Here is a 26,868-nt window from a genome sequence, read left to right as displayed (position 1 = left end):
TCCTCAAAACCCTAAACACAACACCCCTTAGTGACAAGAAAAAGGTTGTTAAAATGTATGAAAATACTGTATATCAAAGATAAATACTATGAAATCATATGAACATACGTATTCACAGCCTTTGCGGATTACTTTGTTGATGCACCTTTGGCAGTAAAACAACCTTATTGAACATGATGCCACAAGCTTAGCATCCATCTTTGGGCAGTCTGGCCCATTTCTTTTTGCAGAACCTCCCCAGGTCCTTCAGGTTGGATGGAAACAGTTGATGAATGGGCACTTTCAAGTCTTCCTCAAGATGGTAAATCAGATTCATATCTCTGTTCTTACTGGCCAGCACAAGGACATTCACAGAGTTAGCCTGAAGCTACTCCTTTGGTGTCTTGGCTTAATGCTCCGGGTTATCGCCCTGCAGACAAATGAACAGCCCAGTACAAGGTTGGGAGCACCTTAGAGCATGTTTTAATTCAAAATACCAGTGAACTGCAGAGATGCAAGAACTCTTCTCTCCACAAAGCAGGGAGGTGGCCAGATTCTTGGTCACCTTGATGACTAAGATTCAGTTTTAGGAAGTCTTGGTGGTCCCAGTCTTCTTCCATTTAGCTGATGGAAGTCAGCAGTGGACATATCTATCCATCCCCTTAATACAGGCATGTCCAAAGTCCGGCCCGGGGGCCAATCACGGCGGTCAGATTTCATACGGCCCGCAGCTTCGGTTTTATAATGTATTATTTATGGCCCGCCTGTGTTACGCCCCTTATGAGTAAGGACTCTATCTGTAGGGGAATAATAAAAACACGAACACGATGTCACTGCTTTCGTCTCCAGTGTTGTAATGGTAATATTTCAAAACAGTTCCAGACATTACACTGTCACATACTGAGTAAACATTACATCCATTCTGGTTATGCCAACACAGTAAAACAAACTTAGCACACACAGGACGCAGCTAACCAGGAAGCTAAGGTGAGTATAGTAGCTCTTAGACTAGTTATCACAGTCACCACAACGCTCCCTGTTCATTAAACAAGCATAATCAATAACTTGTAAAGCTTGTAATAGGTAGTACGAACTTTACCTGTAGGGGAATAATAAAAACACGGACACGATGTCACTGCTTTCGTCTCCAGTGTTGTAATGGAGGAGCAGAAGCATCGCGTTCCCCTAAATCCGATCAGACAAAACCAATCGAAACTCGAATGATTAAACCCTCATAACTTAAAATCTAAAAGGTTGAACTTTTCAAGAATTATAACCAAACATACCCGGAAAAATGACATTAAAGAAAAATACATTGTTTTTAACTTCATTAAACTTAGGCTACCCTTTACTGTATCTGTCTGTAGCACTGAACTTGAAAGACCAAAATAATCGATCGCAGATCACTAGATCTTGTTTTCCCTTTTGGTTGTCTAAAATAGTTTTATAACCACTACACACTCCCCTTCAACAGAAATGTCGTCCTCGACATCCAATAAGGAAAGGAGTAAGATGACAAATATAATCCATAAAACCATAAAGAGATTACTTGGTCAATACACAGGCACTTGACCTAATCAAAGTCTTTAAATGCCAATACTAAGTCCAAAAGAAAAAGGTGGATCAGCAATACACAAACACAGGATCGTAGGTGGACACCTGAACTGGCTCCGGCCACATAGACCTTGCTTGAAAGGGTCCACAATAGTGCACTGGGTCAAGCCAATATGTGGAGCTTGGTGGAAGTCCCAAACTGTAACAAGATGGATAACCCAGTTCATCATAGGTAAATCGCCGTGGTGGTCGCCGTTCTCTCCTAGGCCTATCTTGTACTCGCTCATCTCCACCGTGGTTCTCACATGAAGGAGGTGACATGGATGGTGGGAGAGGGTTGTCTCCACAATTTTCCAGTTGTTCAGGCGCTCCATCTTCCACGAGCAGGTCAGGCATCGCTTGATCTTCCTCCAGATTTAACACCGTCTCTCGGTCCTCTTCTGGCCTTGTCTCTCCCCTTGCTGATGTGGGCTCAGGGTCTGCCGACACATCAGTGTGCTCCTCAGCAGTGGGACCTGTTCGGTTGTGTGGCTCAGGGCATGGGTAGTAAAACCATTCATCCTCTGAATCCTCACCACTGATGTCCTTTTGTTGACTATTATGTTCACTGTCACTTGTTTGTGTCGAACCTTTTTTTCGTGATCTGGCAACTTTTAGGGGAACTTCCAGAGGTAGGTGGTCACAGGGAAGTAAGAGGTTGCGGTGTAGTATCCTACTATCTCTCCCCTTTCCTTGTTCAGGTACCACCTCATATACAGGAGCATCCTTATTTACTCGCCGCACAACCTTGTGGATGATGTCCTCCCAATGACTGCGGAGTTTACCAGTCCCGCCTCTCGGGGTCAAATTCCTAACCAGGACACGGTCTCCAGGTTCCAGCTCTGAGCTCTTTATTTTGCAATCATGGTTTCTTTTGCCTCTTTCAGCTGATTTTCTTGCATTGTTCCGTGTTATCTCATAAGCTTGTTGCATCCCTTCTCGCCATTTTCGCATGTACTCTCTGTGATCAGGTGTACCTGTTTCTGGTGTCAAGCGGAAAAGTACATCAATCGGCAGTCTTGGAGTCCTTCCAAACAGAAGAAAGAAGGGGGAAAAACCAGTGACTTCACATTTTGTGCAATTGTATGCAAAAATCAATCTGTTCAGTGACTCTTTCCAGTTGGACTTCTCTTTCTCTGTAAGGGTCCTCAGCATTTGTATGAGTGTACGGTTGAAACGTTCGACTTGGCCGTTGCCTTCAGGATGGTACGGTGTTGTCCGCGAGCCCAAAACTCCAGCGGTTCTTTTTAGTTGTGACATAAGCTGGTTTTCGAATTCACCACCTTGATCGTGATGAATACGTAGGGGGAATCCAAATTTCAATGCATAATCATTAAAAAGTTTATCAGCCACAGTTTTTGCTGACTTAGATGTTGTGGCGTAAGCCTGGGCGAATCTTGAGAAATGATCAATTATGACCAATATGTACTCATATCCGCCAGCTGACTTGTCAACATGCAAGAAATCGAGAGAAACCAACTCAAAAGGCTGGGTTGTGACAATATTAGTAAGAGGCGCCCTGACCTCTCGGCTTGGTTTCTTCTGTTTTATACATGTGCATCTCTGAGCCACATAGTGCTGAATGTCATGTTGCATGTATGGCCAGAAGAAACGTTCTCTCACCAATGAAGTGGTTCGATCAACCCCTTGATGTCCCATGCCATCATGTAGTTCCTTCATAACGGTTGCTTTGTACTTTTCAGGCAAAACAAGTTGTATCCGTTTGGCTGTCTTTCGACGCAGGATGCTGTCATCATCCAAAATCAGTTTTTCCCATTCGTGTAGTAGTCTTTTACTCTCTTTGCTGAGTGATTTTAGCTGTTTTCTGTCAGGTTTTTTATTTAACTGACAATATTCAATCACAGGGCCAATATTTTTATCTTCCCTCTGAGCTCGACAAATCTCTTCCAATGAAAGAAGCGACTGGTGTGAAGTGCTGATTTCTTTACATTGAACAGAGAGTGCCATGGACCACACCGCATGGGAACTTGGGTCCTCAACTGACTGTACAACTGCTTGAACTGAACGGGATGACATTTCCTCAGTACAGTGTTCCATCATGGTGTTAATATCCACTGGCAGCCTTGACAGACAGTCTGCATCGATGTTTTCTTTCCCTGGTCGGTATCGAATGGTAAGGTGAAAATCCGCTAATTCAGCCACCCACCGACACCCGGTTGCATTCAACTTCGCTGTAGACAAGACATAAGTGAGCGGATTATTGTCTGTATATACAGTGCATGATGAGCCAATCAAATAGTCTCTAAATTTTTCACAGACAGCCCATTTTAAGGCAAGAAATTCCAATTTTCCAGAGTGGAAATGGTAGTTTTTTTCAGATTTGGTGAGTGTTCGCGAGGCATATGCTATTACACGCATTTTTCCTTCCTGTTCCTGATACAAAACTGCCCCCAGACCCAGATTGGAAGCATCTGTGTGTAGTACAAAGGGTTTACTAAAATCAGGAAAGGCAAGGATTGGTGGCTCCACCAGGTGATCCAACAGTTCCTCAAGCAAGTGCTGGTGTTTTTCTGACCACACAATGGGAAAGTTGGAGGAAGTCCCCGTTTTTCTTTTATTCTGTCTCTGTCTTGTAACATGTGTGTCACTTTGATTTGAATCTGCAGGAGCTCTCATGAGATCATAAAGAGGGGCAGCTATTTGAGAAAAGTCTCGAATATACTGACGATAATAGCTCAGAAGGCCCATAATGGCTCTCAGTTCTCCCACAGTGGCTGGCCGTTTGTCTTTCAGGGCCCTGACAGCAATGGTATCAGCAGGGTCGATTTTACTGCCCTCTGATGAAATGACCCGCCCAAGATAGCGAACCTCATGCCGAAACATTTCACATTTGGCTGGCTTCAACTTGATGCCATACATTCTCAATCGTCTAAGCACAGTTCTGACATGTTCAACATGGCTTTCGAATGACTTACTGAAAACAAGGATGTCATCAAGGTATGGAATGCAAATTTCATCCCTGAGTCCCTCGAGACATTCTTCCATGCACCGCTGGAAGGCAGCTGGTGCGTTCATTAAACCAAATGGTATACGAATCCATTCATATAAACCCCAAGGGGTCACAAAAGCAGTGAGGGGCTGACTGTGTTCCGCCATAAACCCCTGATGGTAAGCTTTACCTTGATCTAACAGCGAAAACCATGAGTTGCCCCCCAGGCCATCCATAATGTCCTGTACTCTGGGAATGGGCTGGCGGTCTGGTACAGTCTTATGGTTCAACTCACGGTAGTCGATACAAAGGCGTAAGCTTCCATCTTTTTTTCGGACACACACCACTGGAGAAGAATAGGGGGAATTCGATTTGCGCACCCAACCTTGTGTGATCAGATCATGTAGATAGGTCTTCATTTCTTGGTATAATAGTTTTGGAACCGAGAGGTAAGTTTTGGCCACAGGTTCTGTGTCTTTCAGTGAGATGGACAGTCGCAGGTTCTCGATGCATCCAATATCATCATCGGAACAGGAAAAGGAGCCTGACTCCTCTCTCAACATCTGTTTAATCAGATCTCTTTCAGGGGAACTGAGATGATCCAAATTAACTGGGGGGTCCCAGTCACAATCAGTGGTTTGTTGTTTCCTCACCTCTACATTAGCAACTGTTGATGGGGACGTGGAGCAGGGCTGTTCAAAGATTGTCGTCGGGTAAACTGCTTGGACTGGCTGTGCTGTCCCAATAACAGTCCTGCCAGAGAGTATTATGTCATGGTCTGTTGGGTTTTGCACATCCACAATCACGACTGACTTTGTACCTTTCTCCAGTTTTAAGAGGGTGTCAGTGAACTCTAGGCCTTCCGACCACTGTGGGTTGACACTGGGTTCGAAGATCAGAGTTGTCTCCTGTAAGAGGGTTGCATTAACACGGCACTCTACTTTTACTGATGTGTGTTTTGGGACATGTACTTGTCCTCTGGTGGTCTTGACATTATATTCCAAAAATTGCTGTTCAGCAGCAACTCTAGCCACAAACACTTTAGCATCATCCATTTCAAAGTCAGAAAAAGCTGCGTGGACAGCTTTGATTAACTGCTGTTTATTGGTGTCTTTGCTTTGCTGCAGCTCTGTATCCACTATCAGGCCAATGACATTTGAACCTATAATAGGGCGAGCAAGACTGTTGCCTTTAATTACTAGTGAAGGAACAACAACCTCTGTTGTTGGGACTCCATCTGCAGCTAGCTTGAATGTGACTTCTATCCATCCCAAGTACGGCATGTTTTGGCCATTGGCTGCAATGAGATTCAAAGTATCACTGTTTTCAATGATCTCAGCAATGCCTCTCAGAGTCACATGTGGCAGATGTTCCGCTTTCCATTGTTCACTGACTACAGTTACTTGTGAGCCAGAGTCCCACAATGCCCTAGTTTGCTGACCTTGGATATAGCAGTCAACCAGATATTTTTTTCCAACTAGTGGGGCAAATTTAACTTGGTTTTTCTTTTGTGGTGTGGCTCGGACAGTACTACAGGAAGCTGTCGAGCATTGATTTTTATGTACAGTCCAATGTTCATGTTGACATCTCTCGGAACAGTACAACACACTTTTACAAGATGAACATTGTCTCAGTCTCACCTTTAACCCGCTTGCACCACAGTGTGCACAGAGTTGGGGCACTGCTGATGACGTGGTCACTCCCTGCCCCGCTGGGGTAACCCTTGCTCGTTTAAAGCACTCCCTCTGAATTGGCCTGATCTCCTCATCCTGCAGCCAGCTGAGAAGTGTTCACTGCTGCCACACCTGAAGCAATGAATGCAGTCCTCCAAATTTTCCTGCTGGCAGGCGTAGCACCTCCTCCTAGGCCGTGGTGATGTTATGGAGAGGGGGCGTTGATTTCCATATCTCTGATTGGGTGGAAGATGATCATGTTGTCCTGAGGGTGGTGGTAAATAATTGTGATATGTTGGATGGGGTTGCAAGTAGCTGTATTGCACTGGAGTAGCTTGATGGTAACCATGATGTATTGCAGGCTTGTGTGTCTGTGATGAGTTGTGGTAAGCTGGTGCTGATTGAGCTGGTGTGCAATCTGGTTCTGATACCGGGCTTGGGTGCTGCCTCTGCAGATAAGAGGGCTGCTGCATAGACTCTTTAATAGAAGACACTTCAGCTTTCAGATCTTTAAGCAGGGTCATGTTTGCTTTCATCTCCTGCAGTTCTGAGAGAATATCTGTTTGACTCTTACTGTGACTCGACTGGCTTATTTTGTCCTTCTTCTCAGTGGTGGTGTAGTCAGACTGAGCAGAGTGGACAGTCACAGATCGCTGTGGTGCGTGTATTTTTTTCTTGTCCTGCCTCTCACTTTCATAGGCACATGCAATATTTAACTTTTCAAATAACAGTTCATCAGAAACACCAGCTTGTTCTAGAGATGGCTGAAGGTCACGTTTTATGTTATCGTTCAACAAACCAGTCATAACTGTATGGAGAAACATGTTCTGCACTAGCACTGGATCATAACATAAGCCTGACTCTGACTCTTGTGATGCAAACAGAATCTTCTGTCGTAGGTCTAGAGTGCGGATGAGAAAACTCTGAGGAGTCTCTTTAACGCTCTGTGCTTCTGATGACAGCTGTTTATATAATTCTGTTGCACTTTTCTCCTGATAATGGCAGCGCAGTATTCTTCTCAGAGTGGGGAGTGTAAGGTCATTTTTTCCCTCTAGGTAGCTCCGCAATTGCATCCCCGGGACAATGGCCCTTATGACAGCATCAACAATCTCAGTCTCTGGAAAGCCTTTGAGGAGGCCATGCTCAATTTGTCGTGCGAGACTGGAAAATGTGAGGCGGTCTTTTTGTCCTGGGTCTCCAATTTGTCCAGATATTTTGAATTCTTTGTGCCATACAGCAGGGGTCTGACGTAGAGCTGAAGCTGGAATTCCAAGGCTGGACATGGCAGTCTGAATTTTATGTACATCCTCCTCATGAGTATGTTTTATTTGGGATGGTACATGAGACTGAGAAGGTCTGGTTTCTGTTGATGTAGTGCCCAATATCTCATCATATTCATTCTGCTGTTTGTGTCGTGCTGCTTTAGGTTCCTTTACATGGATATCTGTAGCCTCAACTTGGAGCTCAGTTATCTTATCTCTAAAGCATAGAAATGCTGACATTCCCAAATCCTCTAACTTTTGGAACTCATCACTCTGTAGATGATTACTAATCATTAAGATGAGCGATGTTCTATTCTTTCCTGTCACATGTTCAAATTTTGGCCCAGCAATGGTGAGAAAATCACACAGTTCTGTTAGGCTTTCTGCAGGCAGTGTGCACAAAAGTCCGATTATCTCCAACTGTAATGCCTCTACCTCGGTTGACTCCATCTTCGTTGTGGTAGCTGATCAGTGTTCTGTTGTAGCAGTAATTTGTTTACTAAACCTTGGTTGCAGCACTCCTGGCACTTTAGGTTAACCTCAGATTACTGTTGCCCTCGGTTGCAGAAACTCACACTGCCACACAGTTGTCCAGTAGATGTTGTCGGCCTGGGTAAGTAAGTTAAGGGGAGCTGAATGAGAGCTGGAGACGTCTGGTCCTAGCAGAAGTCAATCTTTGTCTCACTCAATCCCAGCAGTGCCTCCAATATGTTACGCCCCTTATGAGTAAGGACTCTATCTGTAGGGGAATAATAAAAACACGGACACGATGTCACTGCTTTCGTCTCCAGTGTTGTAATGGTAATATTTCAAAACAGTTCCAGACATTACACTGTCACATACTGAGTAAACATTACATCCATTCTGGTTATGCCAACACAGTAAAACAAACTTAGCACACACAGGACGCAGCTAACCAGGAAGCTAAGGTGAGTATAGTAGCTCTTAGACTAGTTATCACAGTCACCACAACGCTCCCTGTTCATTAAACAAGCATAATCAATAACTTGTAAAGCTTGTAATAGGTAGTACGAACTTTACCTGTAGGGGAATAATAAAAACACGGACACGATGTCACTGCTTTCGTCTCCAGTGTTGTAATGGAGGAGCAGAAGCATCGCGTTCCCCTAAATCCGATCAGACAAAACCAATCGAAACTCGAATGATTAAACCCTCATAACTTAAAATCTAAAAGGTTGAACTTTTCAAGAATTATAACCAAACATACCCGGAAAAATGACATTAAAGAAAAATACATTGTTTTTAACTTCATTAAACTTAGGCTACCCTTTACTGTATCTGTCTGTAGCACTGAACTTGAAAGACCAAAATAATCGATCGCAGATCACTAGATCTTGTTTTCCCTTTTGGTTGTCTAAAATAGTTTTATAACCACTACACCTGCACTGTGAAACAGAATAAATAAATCATAAAACTTGAAACTGTAATTCCTCCTTTCACCAAATGGTGGCAGCACCACTTTAATACTATCAGTCTGCCTCCGTGCAGCGAACCGCTCTCCACTCATTTCTGCCATGGCCACTGCAAAGAAAACGAGGAAAGTTGACAGTGAGGGCCGCCGCTTTCAAGAGAGATGGGAATTACAATACTTCTTTTCTGAAAATCAAGGCAATTGTGCTTGTCTAATTTGTGAGACGGTTGCCTTGTTTAAGGATTTCAACGTAAAAGGACACTACCAGACTAAACATGCTAACACATACAACAAGCTAACAGGAAGTGACCGTGCTGAAAAAGTGAAGCAACGCCAAGCTGCACTGGCATCACAACAGCGATTCTTCACGCGGGCCTGTGAGTCAAAAGAAAATACCACCAAAGCAAGCTACGAAGTGGCCATGTTAATAGCTAAACATGGCAAACCTTTTACATTTATCAAAGACTGTGTTATGAAAATGGTGGAGAACATTTTGCCCTGAGAAGAAGCAAGAATTTGAGAAAAATGTTTGCCTGGCACATAACAGTGTGGCACTGAGAGTTGAGGACATGAAACTGAGTGTTTTGAACGGCAACGTCTGTCATTATCAGCAGTGAAGAGCCAAAAGAACATTTATGCACCTGGATTTATGGCACTTATTTTTATTAAACTCTTGAGTAAGATTTGGTTATGAACCTGTAGATATAGTAAATGACGAGCAAAATTCACTTGTTTTAAGATTTAATAATAACAGACAACTTTGCATTACTTATAACTCCTGTTTAAAATGTTCTTGAGGCAAAGATATTTTTAAACTCATGTAAATTTAAGGTATATCATACAGTTTGTTCAATGTTATCTGACTCTCCAGATATGAAAGAAAGGCAGAATTTGGGTTTTTAGAGTTGTTCTCATTTCCCTGAGTGGCTTATATTTGTTTTTTTTGTCATTTGAAAAATAAAGATAATTGTGACAATGAAAATTGTGTATTTGCATGAAACTTTTGTAGTTAAAAAATGTCCAGGGCGTGCCGTGGTGGCGTAGGGCGACCCGTATTTGGAGGCCTTGAGTCCTCGACGCGGCCGTCGCAGGTTCGATTCCCGGACCCGATGACATTTGCCGCATGTCTTCCCCCCTCTCCTTCCCTGTTTCCTGTCAGCCTGCTGTCACATAAGGGACACTAGAGCCCACAAAAGACCCCCTGGAGGGGTAAAATCAAAAAATCAAAAAATGTCCGAACAAACTATTGGCCCCCGGGCATCTTCACTTGATCAAATCTGGCCCTCTTTGCAAAACGTTTGGACACCCCTGCCTTAATAGAAAGGTGTTTGTCTATAATAGTCCACCAATTTATTACATATATTCTTATGGTAAGGCTTTAAATATAAAAGCTGCAACAAACAAGAATAGCAACAGGATAGAAAAGTTTGAGTGAATTAAAAAAATGGATGAATCCATCAATGAAAACATGCAGGAAAGGAGGGAAGAAAAGATGGATGGAGTGAAAGGAAAAAAATGAAAATACCAAAAAATGAAAGAAAAAAGGAAGGATGAAAGGAAAAAAAGCAAAATAAACAATTAAAACATACTTTAAATAACAGAAGATGGAAAAAAGAAGGAAGGTAAGAGACAAAAAGTGGGAAAAGGAAGTAAAGAAAGAATCAAATACAAAATATAAATATAAAATATGTATGTATATTTTTCCGTAGATATATAGGCCAGGAAAGCAATTAAATTCAATGCAACACTCTATATTTTGGGTCCATATGTAATAACCTGGACGGAGCACACAGTGGGAAAACAGACAATGATTCAGCAGTCCCTCACTGCTCTGCACAGCTGACCCTCCGTGTTTAAGGCGAGCTATAAGTATCACATTCAGGAAACCTATTTAGAAAACTCTTGCCTGTGAAGCACATTTACCTCCAACCCTCCCCAAAGGTTCCCACAAGTTGAAAAACCCTCAACAAACCCCACAACACAAAGCAAACTGCTCAATACCAAACACAGCCATACGGCCATTAGGAGGCATTACCTGGCCTTTTCTCTGGCTTCGGACAGTCCAGCCTCAGAGCGAGAAAAGCAAACTTTAAATCAAAGAGGCCATTCTTCAGGCACAGCAACAGCTAGCTGCCACTCAGTCTCCCTACCCTCCAGCGTGCATTTCAGTCTAACTAACATTACTGAGTCTGCATTGTTGACGAGGAGCAGCACAGCCTAAATATAGTCAAAACCCACACAGTCTCGCGGACGAGTCTGCGCAGGAGAAGGAAAGAAAGTGCAAGAGAGACGTGGCCCATTTACCAGAGGGCGCCAAAAGGTAGAATGACACGATTCTTGGACATCGTCCGTAAACCATAAAAAAGAAGAGACTGGAGCCCTGACTCTCATTCTACTGAAGCTTGAATCAGTGGCTCTGTGGGGGAGCGAGATGGGGGATAAGACCTACCCTGAGAGACCTCAGAGTCCTGCTGCTGCTGCGAACCACGGTTCCCCATGTGGAACTCCGACTGAATTCAAAACAGTGTACAAAGAGGGGAAAAAGAGGGGGGTTCTCCTCAAACCCCCTCTCTAAACTTCCTCCAGTTCACTCTACAGGTTCCCTCTCAGACTGATTTCTTCTACTGTTTAGTCCATCCTCCTACAGACAGAGTTGGTTTCTGATTAGCTCCTCCCACTGACCTTCCTAATTCCTCCCTCCCCACCTTCTCCCCCTCTAGGTCCAAAGACTCCCGTACCTCTACACCATGAATGTGTCATCTGATCAGCTGTAGTGACGACATGAAAGCCAACTACACGGGCTGAGCCTGGGGGTGGAGGGGACCTGCTTATCAAACCACTCTTGGAAGGAGGGAGAGTTAAAAATAGCTAAAGCCACGTAAGATCCATCCATCCATCCATCCATTTTCTGTTCACCCTTGTCCCTAATGGGGTCGGGAGGGTTGCTGGTGCCCATCTCCAGCTACGTTCCGGGCGAGAGGCGGGGTACACCCTGGACAGGTCGCCAGTCTGTCGCAGGGCAACACAGAGACATACAGGACAAACAACCATGCACACACACACTCACACCTAGGGAGAATTTAGAGAAACCAATTGACCTGACAGTCATGTGCTTGGACTATGGGAGGAAGCCGGAGTACCCGGAGAGAACCCACGCATGCACAGTGAGAACATGCAAACTCCATGCAGAAAGACCCCGGCCGGGAATCGAACCCAGGACCTTCTTGCTGCAAGGCAACAGTGCTACCAACTGCGCCACTGTGCAGCCCTGCCACGTAAGATCACTCCACTTTTTTTTTTCTTTTTTACAAAGGTTTTTCTTCATTTAAACTTCGGGTATTTAGGTTGGTGTCCTCTTGACTGGTGGGGTGAACACCATAGTAAGATAGAAAAAAAATAGACCAAGGCCTTCAGGCTAAAGATTGAACCTCTGCTAAACTGGCCTCTAGACAATTTGAAACTTTATAAACGTCATATCAGGCTTCAAAAAAGTTAAACAAAAAGCAAGTTAAAATTAGTTTTGAAGGTAGTAAAAAGTGACTTTTGTACATCACAAGTAAACCAAAATGTGACTTAATAACATAACTGCCAGGCAACCAGAAACAGACACCAACAACAGCCTGATTAATGAACTATATTACCTTCAGGTGTTATGAAAATGCTGTATATAACATAAACTTAAAAGAAAATTGACTTTGCATCATATCCATATTGGATGCCTTGAAATTAATCTCTGTCTTCCAATCCTTTCCCATACATTCTCCTTTCAGAATGTCATTACAAGACTGCTACTCCATAATGCTGTTTAGGGGCATTGTAGTTTGTATAATAAGCTAAGCAGACTTGCAGTTTCACCAGGTGTTTGCTAATAGCTGCTGGCACTAGTCTGGAGGAGCCTAGTAGAGGAATTGTGGGGGAGGGGTGCTCTATTAGAGGGAAGACTGCAGTCTTACCCAAGGCTCCTCCAAGGAGGAGAACTGGGTAACTAGGCAGGACTTTGCGAGACCAGGAATTTGTGCAACTCTGAATGGTTGTCATGGGAGATTAAGGGAATCCTCAAATATAAAAAAAAATGAAAGCAACATTCCAGGTATGTTTTTTTTATGAGGGAATAACATTATAGCTTACAAAGCTCAAAAAAGTCAATTTTACACAATGCCCCCTTTAATACCTCAGACTAAAGGGCTAGGCAAGGAAGAATGGTCCCAAATTCCAGTGATAAACCGTTACAGTTTACCTTTCAGGAGGAGCTATATTGCACCTTTTAGGTGCCATTAGTTTCTATTCAGGGAGAATAGAAACTAATGGAACACAATATAAGTAATTTAATTTTCTAATTAAACCAATCCTCAAACCTGTTCAGATTTGTGACCAAAGACACATTCAGAAAGTGAATGTGTCTTTGGGCACATTCAGAAAGTGGAAATTTTAAGGCTTTTTAATTGTATGCATACAAAGTTTGACTTGTAATTGTTTATCTTAAGCTGATTATAAGTATATACAATATCTCAGTAATGTTGCATTCCATAAACATTCTACATTCATATCATTATTAGAGCAGTTCTGTGGATTGTGAGCAGTCAGATTCAGTCACTGCAGCTTCAAAGGTTAGGCCACGATTAGATCATGTGAAATGAAGAGCAAAGAGCAGGACAGTGAGTGATAGGAGAGAAGCCATTTCTACAGGTCTGCATTCACCGCTCTGCTGATGGACTAGTTTCACAAAGACAACACATACCTCGAATGCCTGGCAGTGAGGGGTCAGCAAGTTTGCTGCAAGGCATTATCACTTTCTGTGCTGCATTGACACCCAGTCACCTCTAGATGGTGGGATAGCACAGCAGCAAAGCCTGTATAGCTACAGTGCCTTGCAAAAGTCTTCCTGATCTACAAATTAGGATTTTATAAGATAGTTCAAAACAAAGAAGTGCTTCTGTGAAGTAGAAGGAAAATGCTACATGTTTATTCTACATTCTGTATAAACAAAACCAAGTTATTTGTGGTATGTATTTTTATTCAACCCCCCTTTTGTTGCAATTACAGCTGCAACTCTTTTGGAGCATTTTTTTTACCATCGGTTTAAAGAAGAAGTCAATGTTTTGTTAGGTTTGATGGATCCATTTCCAGAAGATGGACTGAACATATCCTGCCAAAACTGGCAAAGAATGCAGAAATAAATCAATGGTTTGATAAAGTAATTAATATATCAAATAATGCATCCAAAACCCTTACAAAATAAGGACTTTCCCCAACTTATTTATTTATACAGTGTGTTACCAGTGTGTCACCTAATGTTTTCATCATTTAGCAGTATTTCACATAACTCTTATTTTCAATTTCCAAACATATTGTTTAGTTCATTTTTGTTAATCTATTTTCTGTGTTAATAAGACACAATCTACATCAATTTACACATACTCCTTAACCTGAAGTGTTTTAATCAAGGTACCCCCAGTGACATGTTTGTACGGCAGTCGAGGCCCAGAGCAGAGCCTCTTACCATAAGTACCATATTCAGCAGGGCTGGTGCCTGTGTAGAAACCTGGGGTTCCAGTTGGGACCGAGTATTGCGGCGTGGCCACATATGTTGGAGATCGGTACTGTAAAAAAAAAAAAAAAAAAAAAAAAAAACCCCAGTAAGATCAAAGAAAAGCATTTGCACGGTATCACTTTCAATGCTGTGAAAATTAAAACTGCGTCTGATTACCTGTCCTATGAAATATGGGCCTTGTGGTGAGCTGGGGAACTGCAACTGTTGTTGGGGGATCATCATCATCTGGGAGCCAGGGCCCGCCTGGTAAACATGGGTGGGTGTCACAGCCCGGGGTGTAGTGCTGGCTGGGACGCCCCGAGGCCCGCTGCTGGGAGGCAGGCTGCCCCTGTTGGTGTAGTAGGGCTGCAAATGGAATATAGGTGTGCAGGATGAGAAAGGGTGCAACAGTGGAAGGAATGTCAGCAAGAAAAACCTGGGCAACTACAAAAAAGTGTGAAGAGAATAAAAAAAGAAAGGAAAAACACAAAATCTTTTGTTGTCATTGAAAAACAAAAAATAACTGTGTGTCATAGACAAGAGAAGCTAACATGTGCAGCTAGGCTAACAGTTTGTGTATAAATGTATGGCCAGAATCCAACTGGAAACATTGGCCCCACCTGTCAGCAGGGATAAAGCAGCTAATACGAGTTCATTCAGAGCCTCCTCATTGACATTCTGCTGCAGGCCTGGAAGCTAACAAACTGACACCAAGCCAATCATGCAAACCCCTGCCAACTATTACACACACATCCTCAACATGAAAACGGGGGGGAAAAAAGAGATGAAATCCAGTTACCTGTAGCGACCTGAAGCTTCCCTTCAGCAGCACAAACAGATCAAACACAGAAACATGGCAAACAGAAGGAGTCAGAAGGTGAAAGAAAGAGGATTGAAAAACAGAAAGCATCAATCAGAGCAGAGGAACGGCCCTTTCTGAGGCAAGCAGTGAGCTAACAAAGAACATGCAGAGAACACAATGAACAGTGGATCGCAGTAAACCAAGAGCTCAAAAGAATCCAGGCACTTTAGAAGATGAAGATGGATACTATTTAAAACTTTTTTAGAACTAATAACCAGTGGTTACCCTTTGACAGGATTTTTATACAGTAAAACTTCAGTGAAAACCAGTAAAACAAACATTTGATTTCAAACTGCCTATTTCAATAAGATGCTGAAGTAGAGTCTGACCACAGTACAGAGTAGTTTTAGTGCATTTTTATACATGCATTAAAATGAATACTAAAAATGAATACAAAAGATGGCTTGTTACTGTGAACTTTCTTTCAAAGAATGAATTCAAATGCTTTTGAAACAGCTTTCTTCTGTCAACTGGAGACTGTTTTAGTTCTTTACTTCCTCAAGTTTGCATATTTCCCCGAGTCGTCCAGAGGTGATGCGTCAACAGCTCAGGTCATAGCGTTTTTAATGAATCACCTGTAGACTACCTAATGAGAAGTCAATCTCTTCGCTGAAGCAGACAGCAGTCAAAACAATGTCAGTCTGGAAAGCCTGGGAGGAATTTTAATGAGGGAATCAAACAAACAGCTTCTTATTGTGATAAAATAACTGATCAAAATATAACATTACATATAACATTCTACTGGAAATCACTGCCACAAGTAATTCTATTAGATTTAGTAAAAAAAAATTATTTGCCATTATTTAAAACAAAACTGTGAGGATATGTTCTCCAGCTGTGACTCGTTTCATCAGTCTAATTTAAACAGGGACCTTTAAATCAGCTTGATTCCATCCTACTATCACTTGTAAATAATACATCAAGATACCTGAACCCTTCCGCATAAGACAGACTGACCCCATGGAGTGAGTAGTCCTCCTGTTATTAGATAAGCATGAGGTCAGACTTAGAGGAGATAATTATTATCCCGGCAGCTTCCCATTCAGCTGCAAACTGCTCCAGAAATGGACGATGAAAGACCCAGCTTTCAGCTTCAAGGCGCAAACAAAACCACATCATCTGCACAAAGCTCATTTGAGACCCAAAGTAAACACACTTGTCTCCATGCCTACACCTGGAGATCCAGTCCATGAATGTCTCATACACAATGGGGGGCAAAGAGCAGTTTCCCAAACTTTGACCTTAAAATGCTCACACTTTGAGCTTTTTAGACTATACTGAGCATCCCATAGTTGTCTAGGGTGATGTTGTTTTAAGTCTTCTCCAGTTCAACACATGGACCAAACCAAAAGGTTTAGTTCACAGTTAAAGACAAAAATGGAACAACTGCGACTGAAGTTGGTGAAATATTTTCATATCTCGCGCTACTTTACATTCTGTAATATTTTATCTTTTTGAAATCGGCGGACTAAGAGTGAAAGAACACAAATAAGTACATTGCCAAACTAAAGAATACCAGTAAGCATAAAAATGTTGCCTACTGTCAAGATATTTCTAAATGGAAACAAATTCTGGTGGATCACCCAAATAGTGAAGCTAAATATTTGATTCAAATGTAAATGTTTAAAAAGGTTTTTAAATTCTACCATTTTGCTCTTTGTAAAGCCACTTTGGCAGCAAAACAGCCTGATGTCAGATAACTGGCTGAGGTATTTGCCGAGCCTTCAGCAGGCTATTTAACAAGCTTTTGTTGCCTGATGTTTAATGTAGTGTTCAAAATAAGCACCACCTTAAAAACAGTCACTTTTGGTAATATTCAAGCTATAAGTCTTTTTTGTAGCCAGAAATGCTTTAAAACCAATATATTAATATTTATGTAGTGTAATGGAGGAGTTTAACAGAACTCACTTTAATCAACTAGATGTTTGACAGTGGGAAACAACAGGTGATTCTCTGCTCTACATAAAACAGATGAAAACTTTGGCACTTTCTCTAGCAACTCAAAGGAAATTTAATAAAGACAGCACATTAGTTGGTGTTCTCAAACCAATGGTATACCTCCCCATGAAGGATGTTAATCAAGGCACTTCTCTAAAAAGGAAACAACTTTAGTTTCATAAAACTTATTTACCCTGAACCCTTTCACAAGGATTTATGCTGGAAGACGGATTCAGGAAATATTTTCCTCAAATATAATACTATATGTGCGAGAGCTCATGCAATCTTACTTTAAGGTTCAAACTTCCAAACTGAAGATTTGGGAAAATCTCCAAACCACAACCTAAATACCAAGACTGAAATCTAACTTTTAAAAGATGGTAAAGATGTCTGGTTCAAATAAAAAAAATATCCGAAGTGGAAACTTATTTAATACGGTTTATTTCAAAGTGTTTGGGTTTTCCCAGTTTGAGATATTCCAATTGATTTAATGAATTATTCTTTGATCTTTTGTTCTGTCAGGTTGACTCCTCCATCCAAACCTTCTCCAAGCATCACTTACCACATAGTGTGCTATCGCTAAGATGCCAAACCCTTGCTATTACTAAACACAACTTAAGAAGAAATCTTTTGGTGAAGCTGATAAAGGAGCGTGATCACCGGGATCACACTACTGAACCCATACGAATGTCTGAAGCAACTTTGTCTCTGTTTATAATCTGCAGTTTGAAGTCCTTACCAGGATTTGAAGTAAATCATGAATTTGTGCAAACATAAAAGCATGAACCGTAGTGTTCCAGTTTTAATGTAATACAAGATTCTGTTCTGGTTTTTTATGTGTTTTATTCATAAAACAAGGGAAGGGTTAATTCTCAACTCCTTTGTAATCATTTGATTCCCACCACCCGATGTTTGTCAGCTGTGCTGTTAGTACCTGTTGGTGTAAAGGTCGGGGCCCAGGGGCAAACTAGAGGAGGAGGAGAGGCAGACAAGACAGAGGTTAAAGACAGAAGCTCAAAGTTCATGCATGACTCTCCATTTACAGTTTTCTCCTGTACATTCACATCTGATCTCCAAAACAACAAGAAAAGTGAAAAGCCAACACTCTACTATAAAACATGAGCAGGAAGGTCAGAAAAACCACCACTATTATAACTCCCAACTGTTAACTTCTTTTTAACAAATAAAAACTAGATATCAGATGTCCCCTAGGAGTGATGGATACATATTAATTACCTTAACGCCCCAATTCAGCACCAAGTGAAAAGCACTCCAATTCTACAAAGTCATGCAAGACGAAATGAGCTGTGAAAGAGTTCAATCATGCAGATCGGATCAAAATGAGCTTAGAAGATTAACACCAGAAGTGGTGAGGAAATGTGAGAAGAAGCCATGAGAACATAGGCAACCTGAAACATTAAACACATCAGTTCTATACTGTTTGTTCCTTTTATTTCCAATAGAAAGAGAATTATATTGATATATTCCCTGTCTTATGACACGTTTTGACTGAGCAAGCCTTGCTGAAGAAGAGAGAAAAAGCTTGGCTCATTGATGTGAAAGGAAAAGTTATCCTTTCAGGGTTTCAGAAAAGCATCACTATAGGTAAGGGGCAGGTCAGCGGTCAGTCCTACCTGTCGAGGCGGTGGCGTGGGGTTCATCTGTGGAGGTGCTGCGGTTGCGAACACAACAGAAGAAGGCTGCCCAGGGGGGAATGAGGACTGCAACACAAGGAAATAGACATAAACATGAGAAAAACTGGAAAAGGAAGGCTGCGCTGAAGTTTATGTTCACACTGCAGCTATAATAACCCTCTTTCTTAGATATATTGACAGAAAATTGATAGAAACATCAATATCTTAGAGCTTCACACAATACGAAATCACAATTGTTTTACCAAGAACTGCCCTTAAAGCCTCTTAAATGATAGATTATTATGAATTTTGTTGCTACCAATGGACAACATTCAGGAAGGAGTTGAACAAACCCAATGTAAGGAGTGAATGCTGCACCTCTGTTAGAATCAGAGAAATGCCTCATAAATCTCTGTTTTTTTCTCACAGGTACGTCAAAGATCCAGCACGGCGCCAGAATGTTATCAGTCCTGAATATTATATTAAAATATAGATGCTCCATTATTTAATTTCATCACAGCTGAGATCAGACGCAGAGTCCACTATGACCTACCCACATCATCAACCCAGCATGCTTTGCACAGGTGAAAACATGGCAACCTCAATAGGCAAAAAATATAACAAACATGCAAATTTTGAAGTAATTGTGATTTTTTTATAAACCATTAACAGCAACTTTTAGGTTATAATAAAAATTACAATATATTTAGGCCAACATGATCAACTGCTTGGATTTTTTTTCTCATCTCATGAACCTCAGTGAGATTAAACTTTATGAATTTCACGAGTCCATTGAGACTTACCTGTGAAACACCAGGGGAGGAATCAGGGTGAGGGGCAGAGGGGAGTCCTGTTATAGGTTGTGGTGCTTTATTCATTTCATGGGGTTCTGCATGAGGAGGCAGATGTGGACCTGTGTAAAAGTCTAACAAAATAGAAAACAGAAGGCCTCAGTTGGTGCAATAAAAAGGTTAAGATGTGTTAAAAACAACAATAAAAAAGATTTACATTTATGATTTTCCTTTTAGGTCCAAAGAGTAGTTTCTGCGTGGAAGAATATTTTTCCTGAAAGACAGAAAAACTCATAATAATGACAATGTTCTGGCTTCATGTACATTTTCAACACTTAACAGAATTTAATTACTTGTTTCTCAGTTGATTAAAGAGCAAAAACACCACTGACCACAAACAAGTAGATAAAAAAAATGCCCTATGTTACACCTCATGGCTGCAGTGACATGTATTTAACTTTTTAAAAACTGCCTCACTAATTGTGCCTATGAATATGAAACTTCTACACCAATCTGCTCACCCTCCACCCTTACTGACAAAACAAAAGAAAGCAACAGTGTAAAAGCCATGAGTCATGGTAATATAAGGGTGTTTTTATAGGAAATCACATTGCAGAAGGGACTATAACCCCTGATTTTTTCATAACTATACCCACACAAACAAAAAGAATGGCATGACTACATTTGCTTTTAACTGAGTAATAGTTTCCATTCATTCAGCCAGATGGCATCATCGGCTTAGACAAAACGCTGGTGAAGACATTAACATTTAAAGTTCTGCAGTTATTGATTCAAGCAAGATATGAAGACAGGATAAAACCGTTGAAATGTTGGAAGTCGGGGAAGAGAACAAACAGCACCAGTCAAAGTCTAAATCACACTTCCCAGGCCATGTAGGGACTGGAAAGAAAATAAAATGTTAAATAAATAAACAGGGCTGAATGGGATCAATAAAAGACAGAAACTGTCTCATGGGCTTTCCTCTGGTGAACTGGAAACCACACAAATAAAACCTATTGGATTTGGAGCACAACGCTAAGCAAACTTGCCTAACCAATTAAACATTTAACCATCAGACATTTATGTATGCAGCACTAAAAAAAAAAAGTTTGAAGAGAAAGTGAAGCAAAGCTCCCACTGCACTCCACATCTCACTGTGCTGCTTTCACACGCCGTCCTGTCATCTGAGCCGCCTCAACATGTGAGCACCACAAGGGTCCAGACACCCCCATTTCAGAAACATGCTCCTCCAGCTATTGCATAAGCATAATGACCCAGTAATGGAGAGTGGCGGAGCACCTGTTTGCTGCAGACAAACTCAGATTAATGCCTCTTCAAATGTAAACATAAATACTACACTGGCCTCGCTGCATTCAGCCACAGTAAAAAATCTTTGCATTAAACCAACTCTGACTGTCCACATTTGACTTTACTTAATTTCTCAGAAAACTTTTCATTTTCATCCCGTTTCAAGCTGAACAATAAAGAGGTCAGTTTTGAACTCAAGATTTCAGTCTTTCTCTGGTCAGTCAGCACACCATACCCCAATTGTGCTGCATTCCTTTTGTATAGTAGTAATATTTTTGAAACAGAGATATGATGGACTAAAAAGCATAAAAGTAATCCTCCTGCAAAAACTGTCTGAAAGCTATCCAAACAGGAGCACAGAGGTGCTTTTATTGCACCTCAAAATTTCACAGTGATACAACTGCTGTCACAGAAAAAGAGAAGAGAAGGAGTGGAAGAAAGGAGAATGAAAAGAAGAAAAAGAAAACAATAGAAAATCTTGCAATGACGATATCAGGTGCGATAAATCCTTATTTTCTTCTGATGCCATGAGATTCCATCCAACTGGCTAAATGTTACATCAGCATGAAAAATGCTAAATCATAACACTGTTATGTTAGTTAACAATTATGGCACTCTCAACACTCCTTTGTGATATGAACATTGCCTTCACTAATAGTAGAAAGAAAACATATTGAGCACCCTTACATCTAACAACAAGCTAATGTGGTAGAGGTGGCGGGTTGCACAAGAAGAAAAAAGAAGCAAAAGCAAAGCTTTATGATATTATGGTGAGCTTGTGTCACATGGATATAAAACGTCTATGTGTCATATTCACTCATTCACACTGGTCAGATTATTGCTTTAAAGAAAACAGCCTGAAGATAATTCATCTCGATTCAGTGATCTTACTGCATCGACATCAGTCATTTGAAACCTCATCTGCAGCGAAGGCTGGACAATGAATAAATAATATATATTGCAATAGACATGTGATCAATATCAATAGATCATGCATCACATGGAATATTAAATAGTTTCACAGAACTACAATACTAAACCGCACAGTATTCTGGGGAATGTAGGCAGAGGAAAGACTTTAGCCACTCAACCGCTAAAACAAGGTTGGTGGCTTCAACTAACCCGCTCATTCAATGGTAACCTAGCGACAACCTGTTGATTAATTTGTGAAGCAGCAGTTTCAAGGTTTCCCACTGTGCCTAAACTGCACAAAAACAAAACAATTGCGTGGTGGAATAACTGGATAAAAAAGGAAAGACCATGCCACCAGTATGGTAGCATTTCAGATATTTAAAACAAAAATGTATCTATAATTATTGATAGACTGATATGAAACACATGTCATTATATATGTTTCTGCCCAATCTGTACTCACTTGGCAGTGAGTACACCGCCAAGTACTCACTGTACTTGGCGGTGTGAGTAAGAGTAGATGTGAAGCATTTATTAGGAGAATGAAACTGGGTGGTGACAATAATAAGCCTGTGTTCTTCAGCTAGACCTGACACTTAAAACACATTCCAATCAGTACATACTACGCCTGAGCAATAACAATTTTTTTTTTCTGTGTGCAAGTTATTACTAAGGAAAGATCCCAAGTTTGTTATCAGAAGTTTTAGCTTCTGGTCTAGAACCCAAACAATGCAGATAACTTTGTCATTAAGTTTTGGTTTCGTCTTCCTGGCTTTAAAACAACTCCTTCTAGAACTGATGACACAATCACCTCTTCAATAAGTGATCCAAAAGAAATCTCAGTTTTGAAATCAGTTCACAGCTCCTGACTCACAGAGCTACAAATACAAAAACAATACCATTATAGTGTTATCTCAACTAGTCTGATGAATATAGCCAGCAATCAGCAGGGAATAATCTATTTAAGTGAATGACAAACTATTGACACAGTCCACAGTGAAAAGGATTTGCATGCAGTAAACATTATGCCTCGGCAACTAGGCATCACAACACCTGTCATCATATTCCTCCTCTCCCTCCGCCATCCTTCAAAGCATTTTGCCAGAGCCCACTCATGCATGAACTCAGGGCATGTGGCAACAAAACTGTGACAGCCTGGTTCTGACACACCATACATTTGTGCTGTGATAAAATCTCTGCTGTGAGATTCTGGTTGAAGCATGCCTGACATCCCTGCATCACAATGGCAGTTGTTTGCCAACAAAGAAAGAAATATTTGGGGTAAACATGTCTATATGTTATGCAGAGTAAACAACGTCCATTTTGGACTGGCTTCTCCTGCTAGTGTCACATGTCTGCAGTGTTGAACATCAGGATCATCACTTCTGCAGCAACAAATAGCTCAAAAACGAACATTTAAGCCTTCTGTTCTCACCAATCTCAGTACATTATGGTTCAAACAACCATCACCAACACGTATTTAATGCAAAGTGAGGGCATAGCTGTGTTATGACACAGGGGCGTGTCTGACTACGTGCAAGCAATGCGTTACGATGACATCCACTAACGTGCCTTGGCGTTAAATTCATTCATAAGAAGCACTTTTACCAAACATAAGCGCCTGTAAACAAGGAGCAGGAATGCCGGGCTGTTCCGAGCTCTGCTCAGCGCCCGGTTAGCCATCATGCTAACTTTCCTAGGCCCAACCTGGATTCACCACGTGGTTCCTCCCGCTGTTGGCGCGATACGCCGCCCAGCAGCCGGCTTCACGCCAACCACCCCTAGGCCCGTTTTTAGCTATGACAACCATGCGTGTCTCAAAACATGAATCCTGTCAAGCCAAGAATTAGCCAGAGGTGATAATCAATAAAAGATACCACTGACTGAAGTGAAAGCTCTTGATAGGTACTCAGTGGCTTCTCACTGGCGAAATATTAACATGAGCGTTGGATCAGCGCTGCACATGATAGCACCAGAATCACAAAAGAATAGTGATTGTTTTCTTATTTCGCACCCTAACACACACCTGCCAACGCTGCCAGCCTTTGCAGCAGCGTCCACTGTTGCAATGCTGCAGATGCGGTATCCCAGATGATGCTCAAATGAAATCCAACATTTACAGACTCCTTGTCCTGCTTTGCCCCAGCTCAGAGGGCATCGCAGTTAGCAAAACTTCAAGAACGGTACAAAAGACGATAAATACACTGAAGCTTATTTAAAATACACGTAACACGATATATTTTTTCGTGTTTTATCTTTAAAACGAGCACAGATAACAGAGTCGGACTGTGATGTTTGGATTCCTCACCGTAGAAACCACACGTCTCAGATTGCTGGCACCAAAATTGCATGGTAATCAAATGGCTCCGGCTATCAAATCATCACAGGCATGTTCTGGTCTGAAACTGTTCCAGATTTTTGTTTTAAACACAAACCGTGAAACGTATGTCCCATCACTTTCTGCCACAGCTAAAGCAAATAGGGTACAATCAAAGTGGTTTAACAGCTAGCGATGCAGTATACGGCTGGATAGCTACAGTATAAATAACGCTAAGCACTGATGCTACTGTCAGTCTATTTCTTCGTATATGTAGTGGATAGCACAGATTATCCATCAGGTCACACGAGTAAGGACTCGTACTGGTAGTACGCTGTAGTGCTAGCTTGCTAGTCAGCGTAGCCCATAGCGAAGAAAGAACACCCACGTCGTCTAGCACGCAATGCTAACTAGCGCTAGCTAATCCCTGAAAACAGCAGGAGCAGCAGTCAGCACTCTACAAAGTCCCACCACAGAGCAATGTGCCGGGAATAAAACTATGACACTGACATTTAACTTATCCCCAGATAGTCAAAGTCAATATCCTGTGGTAGATATAAGAAGAACTAGATATTTTAATGAAGAATTTGGCCGAGGACCGCGGTGTTACCTTTCTCTCCTTGAGTCCGCAGAGCCGGACGGACGGAAAGCTCCCCGGAAGCCGGTAGCTACTAATTCCGGCCAAAACTAGTCACGTGAAAATGTCCCAGGCAGTAATCATTCATTCGCACTATGGATACTTTCATATCAGCAATAATCTTTCTAATAACAAGTATTAGTGTGCTTAAAACTGAGAAAGTGCCATCTTATGTTTGCAGTTTAAACAGGTTCAAGCTCCAAAGTTTTAATGGAAATTTAAAAGTAAACAAAGGACTTCAGGAAAGTGTTCAAAAATGGTATTCCGAAGATTATTTTGGGATACAATCCTTACTTTGGTTAATTTAGTAACTCTTTGTGCCTGCCACCGTTTATTACAGTTTAACGCAGTTTACACCAATCTGTCAAAATCAAAGTTAGCTGGGATCTCCCTCTTGTCGTCTGGCAAAGTATGTTATAATAATAAAAGAAAGATTTCAAACATGTCTTGTGTATGAAAAGCTTAATTGCGAGTATCAGTGACAAAGTCTATACAATTTTGGTTCCTTCGCTGGGATATTACAACTTTGTATTGTGCCAGCCTCATTATAATCAAATCTATTTTGAATGGGATGACTTTCTACTTTTCTTCAGCTAGTTTTTGAGATAGAAACTGTGGTTCCCATATGGATTGGCCATTACTAATCCTTTTTTTAAAAAAGCAGCATCCCAAATAAGTCAGCAGGTCAGGGACATAAAAAGTAATAATATTGAGATTGAAGACAGTATTCTGACTAAGAGATAAAGTAAAAATTCAGAGAAAAACATTAGACGTATGAAATTAAACTCAGATTTCTTTTTCTTCAGTGGCCCCAATCTCTCTTTCGTATCCATTGCTTGTCAGGATATCCAGGCAATAGAAACAAGCATAATTTAGAATGTGAGCCATGTATTCCTTCAAATTTTTCATTACAAAGTTACATATTTTTGCAGAGTCAAATTTCAATATTTTCCTTTCAAATTTGATAGAAGCTGGACATTTAAGTTCAAAATACTAACTTTAAACCTGCTCGTGTCATATCTTATCTGAAGGTTCCACCGGTTTTGTGGCATTTATAGACCAGGTTAAATTAATTTTGTAAAAAACTCTGCAACCTTTATTTTTTTTGTAAAAACGTCCTTGCTTGGGTTAAATGTTTTTGCATTTTGACCAGATTTAAGAACCATAAATCCACCGCAGCATAAATTTAAAGTTGTCTAGATCCAATAGTTTGTTAAATTACATTCTGAGATTTACTAATGCTAGTGCTAAGATAAAAAAAACTAAGAGTTGAGGTGAATCAAACAAAAAGCATTCAGTTTAAAAATCAATGCACTATTAAACAAAATTAATACTGTTGCTGTCCTTTTTTTAGTCTTGTCTTCCAAATAGTCAATACCTTCATGTTTAGTTTTAACTTTTATTTCTCCTCTGGAGTGAGCAGCATGGAATCTTGTTTTATCCTGAAAAAAAGAAATGCATGAAAATATTTAGAAAATATTTTTCCCCAAATAAAAAGTTTAACATAATGTATTATAACTCAAAACACACCTTATCGATTTACATAAGATACCAGTTTCAATTTTAAGCAGTGAAACTGATTAATGCACACTTATGAGTAGTACAACATAGAATTTTGAGAATTCAACTAAATTCAGAAGTAGTTTATCCTAAAGGAACACAAAATGCCTTAAATCATATAATCAAAGTACCTTTAAAGACTCGTTGTGGATGATGATGCTGTCTGTGGGCAGGAAAGATCACCAGAAGCAGCCAGTCTTGCAACCAATCTAAAAAGGCCCCTGACTAAAAACTGTTGCTCTGAGACATTCTCAAAATGCAAACAACTCCATATCCAGAAAGCAGAGATAATATTTAACATGTCCTGGACACAACATATTGGCAAGCACAGCTAATCCACCTCATTTGGTTTTTCTGCTCCTCTTTAAATCTTTCTGGTCTTATGGTTAGAGAGATGTTTAAGTTGTGGATATAATCTTGGACAATTATGATTGATGGAACAAATGGTTTAAAAAAAGCTTATATAACAAACTACAAATTCACACAATCA

General features: G+C 40.9%; 1 protein-coding gene across 8 annotated transcripts in view; it reads right to left on the bottom strand.

The window, feature by feature from the left end:
• eif4g1b (eukaryotic translation initiation factor 4 gamma, 1b) overlaps positions 1–24,928 on the bottom strand; it is a 44,976-nt gene extending 20,048 nt beyond the window's left edge. The window contains exons 1-8 of one of the 8 annotated variants that reach the window (XM_028044899.1): positions 24,792–24,928; positions 19,862–19,918; positions 19,657–19,778; positions 18,854–18,940; positions 18,154–18,186; positions 15,219–15,239; positions 14,597–14,785; positions 14,390–14,489 (exon numbers count right to left, since the gene is read on the bottom strand). In XM_028044899.1, the coding sequence (XP_027900700.1) occupies positions 14,390–14,489; positions 14,597–14,785; positions 15,219–15,239; positions 18,154–18,186; positions 18,854–18,940; positions 19,657–19,731 (505 nt within the window). In that variant the 5' untranslated portion in view covers positions 19,732–19,778; positions 19,862–19,918; positions 24,792–24,928. Of the gene's footprint in view, positions 1–10,924; positions 11,035–11,338; positions 11,471–14,389; positions 14,490–14,596; positions 14,786–15,218; positions 15,240–18,153; positions 18,187–18,853; positions 18,941–19,656; positions 19,779–19,861; positions 19,919–24,791 lie in introns of those variants that run through there. The other 7 variants (XM_028044901.1, XM_028044902.1, XM_028044903.1 and 4 more) reach the window with 7 other exon arrangements.
• Between the last annotated feature and the right edge of the window lie 1,940 nt (positions 24,929–26,868).

Source organism: Xiphophorus couchianus, chromosome 18, assembly GCF_001444195.1.
Source record: "Xiphophorus couchianus chromosome 18, X_couchianus-1.0, whole genome shotgun sequence".
NCBI classification, from domain to species: domain Eukaryota; kingdom Metazoa; phylum Chordata; class Actinopteri; order Cyprinodontiformes; family Poeciliidae; genus Xiphophorus; species Xiphophorus couchianus.
Note: the sequence above shows the minus strand (reverse complement) of the source record. Positions and strands in the feature narration are given on the sequence as shown.